Raw genomic sequence first — 2,500 nt, 5'->3', positions numbered from 1 at the left:
CTCTGCACTTAAGCTCTCTCTACTTTGATCTCTCTGATATTTAGTTCTGCTCTTTAGTTCTCCATGTTCTTCAATTCTCTTTACTCTTTAGCTCTCTCTGCAACTCATTTATCTTTGGCTTTATTTATCTATATTCACTCTTTCTGCTCTTTAGTTCTCCCTGATCTTTATCTCTCTCTGCTCTTTAGTTCTCTGCTCTATATTTCTCTGCTCTTTAGTTGAGGCTATGACGCAACCACCCTTTAAATGAAACTTAAATGACCTGTTTGTTAGTTTAAAGATTATCACACAAATGTGTTTTAGATTTACAAGTTGTCAGAGGAATAAAACAAATTAACTATTTAACAAACCAATTCATCACTTATCATCTATAAATAATAACGGTTATTTGAGAAAGAAAGGGGATTTTTTTTAAACAAAAGAATCAAACAAAGAAATAAAAACAAAATACAAGTTTTCATCGTATAAATTGAGAGGTACTGACCTTTCCATATAGCCATTCAAACAATTCAAAATAGAATCGGTTAAACGGAAAATAACGGTCCTTTTCAGAATTAACGGACACACAGAAGACATTAACAATCACTCTTGAGAGTGACGTCACCATTCAAACAATTCAAAACAAAATCAGTTAAACAGAAAATAACGGACTTTTCTCATAATTAAAAGACACGTCACCTAACTGACACACAGAAAACAGTAACGATCACTCTGGTATAAAGACACAACAGACAGCAAAAGTAATTAATAGTAATGTCACACTATAACTCTCGGGCTGCATAAAATCACATCTTAACAGTAATGTCACCATTAAAACACAATTAAATGTTAAAAGAAAAAATCACCCCTTAATATTAATATCACCATTCAAACACAGTTCAATACCAAATCGGTTAAACGGCAAATAACGGTTTTTTCCTTCAAATAACAGACACATCATCAACGACCACTCTATTATAAATCCACACCTAATAAAAATTCACTTCTTAAAAGTAATGTCATCATTTAAGCACAATTAAAAAACAAAATCGGTTCAACGGAAAATAACGATTTTTTCTTCAAATATCAGACACATCACCGGCGACTACTCTGCAACAATTCAAACATAAAATAAAATGGGTTAAACGGAAAATAACGATTTTTCTTCTCAAATATCAGATACATCAACAAACACAAAATAAAATCGGTTCAACGGAAAATAACGATTTTTCTTCAAACATCAGACACATCACCAACAACTATTCTGGAGCAATTCAAACACAAAATAAAATCGGTTCAACGAAAAATAAAGATTTTATTGTCTCAAAATCAAGTGACACATCACCAACGACCACTCTGTTATAGATCCACACATGACACACAACCACGCTCTCTCCCTGCGGCAGAAGCCACCAAGGCCTTACCCAACGTGAGCTTCTCGCCCGAGTCCGGGGGCAGCGTGAAGCCAAGCAGGGCCATGGAGGAGATGAGGACACAGGGCATGATGAGATTGCTGAAGTAGTAGAGCGTTCTTCGGCGGATGTGGATCTCGAAAGTGATGTCTACATAGACCTCTGGGCAGCAAGTGTATTGCATCGTGTTCCTGTTCGCTGGCACCGCTGTAAGAAGGGCAAAGGTGTCGTCAAGGCGTAATGACAAAATATCATTTAACCCATTCAACTCCGATGACAAGATGTCTTGTCATTTGGTCAAATAAAACAAAAAATCATAAAACACCAAAATGTTTGATCAAACACCAGAAAAATATGACGTCAGTCCTCGCTTCGCTGCGAGCGAAGCGAGGATTGACGTCATATTTTCGTCATATTTTCTTCAGTAAGCTGTCTACAAACTGCTTGAAACCTTACAATTATACACTCGAAGACGGGGACACAGACAAGTCATCCCGCTGGCATGGTACGAGAAAGGGAATCCCCAGACTGCCAGCGGGTTGCCCTGTCCGTGTCCCTGTATTCGAGTGTATATGTGTAAGTTTCACGCAGTTTGTAGACAGCTTACTGAAGAAGACCGAGTCGGTCGAAACGTATAAGCAATAAAGGAGTTCCGGCCCATCTTCGCTTTTTCTTCCTCCACCCACACTCTCATATATATATATATATATATATATTTATATGTGTATATATATATATATGTATATATATATATATATTTATATATATATATATGTATATATATATATGTATGTGTATATGTATATGTGTATATATATATATATGTATATATATATATATATGTATATATATATATATGTATATATATACATATATATTTTTTGCAAATAAATCACTTGAACACGTGATCAGAAATATGCTGGTAACCACTTAAGAAAAAGAAACACAGAAATCCCAAGCGCTTTCGTGTAATTCACATCCTCAGGGGAGAATACAGACAAAAGTACAATACAAAGACAATATAAACGGAAAAGTGTAAAACTAGGAGAGGTGACAAGGCGTCATACGAAAAAATATAGGAGAGGTCACAAGGCACCACACGGAAAAAT

General features: G+C 35.5%; 1 protein-coding gene across 1 annotated transcript in view; it reads right to left on the bottom strand.

Annotated features, from left to right (window-relative positions):
• Positions 1 to 2,500, bottom strand: part of LOC143017559 (neuronal acetylcholine receptor subunit alpha-7-like) — a 287,696-nt gene that overhangs the window by 54,932 nt on the left and 230,264 nt on the right. The window contains exon 7 of the mRNA XM_076172347.1: positions 1,404 to 1,598. Within this exon, the coding sequence (XP_076028462.1) occupies positions 1,404 to 1,598 (195 nt within the window). The remainder of the gene's footprint in view (positions 1 to 1,403; positions 1,599 to 2,500) is intronic.

This window comes from Oratosquilla oratoria, chromosome 32, assembly GCF_046742065.1.
Source record: "Oratosquilla oratoria isolate Oo_2021 chromosome 32, ASM4674206v1, whole genome shotgun sequence".
Classification (NCBI taxonomy): Eukaryota; Metazoa; Arthropoda; class Malacostraca; order Stomatopoda; family Squillidae; genus Oratosquilla; species Oratosquilla oratoria.
Note: the sequence above shows the minus strand (reverse complement) of the source record. Positions and strands in the feature narration are given on the sequence as shown.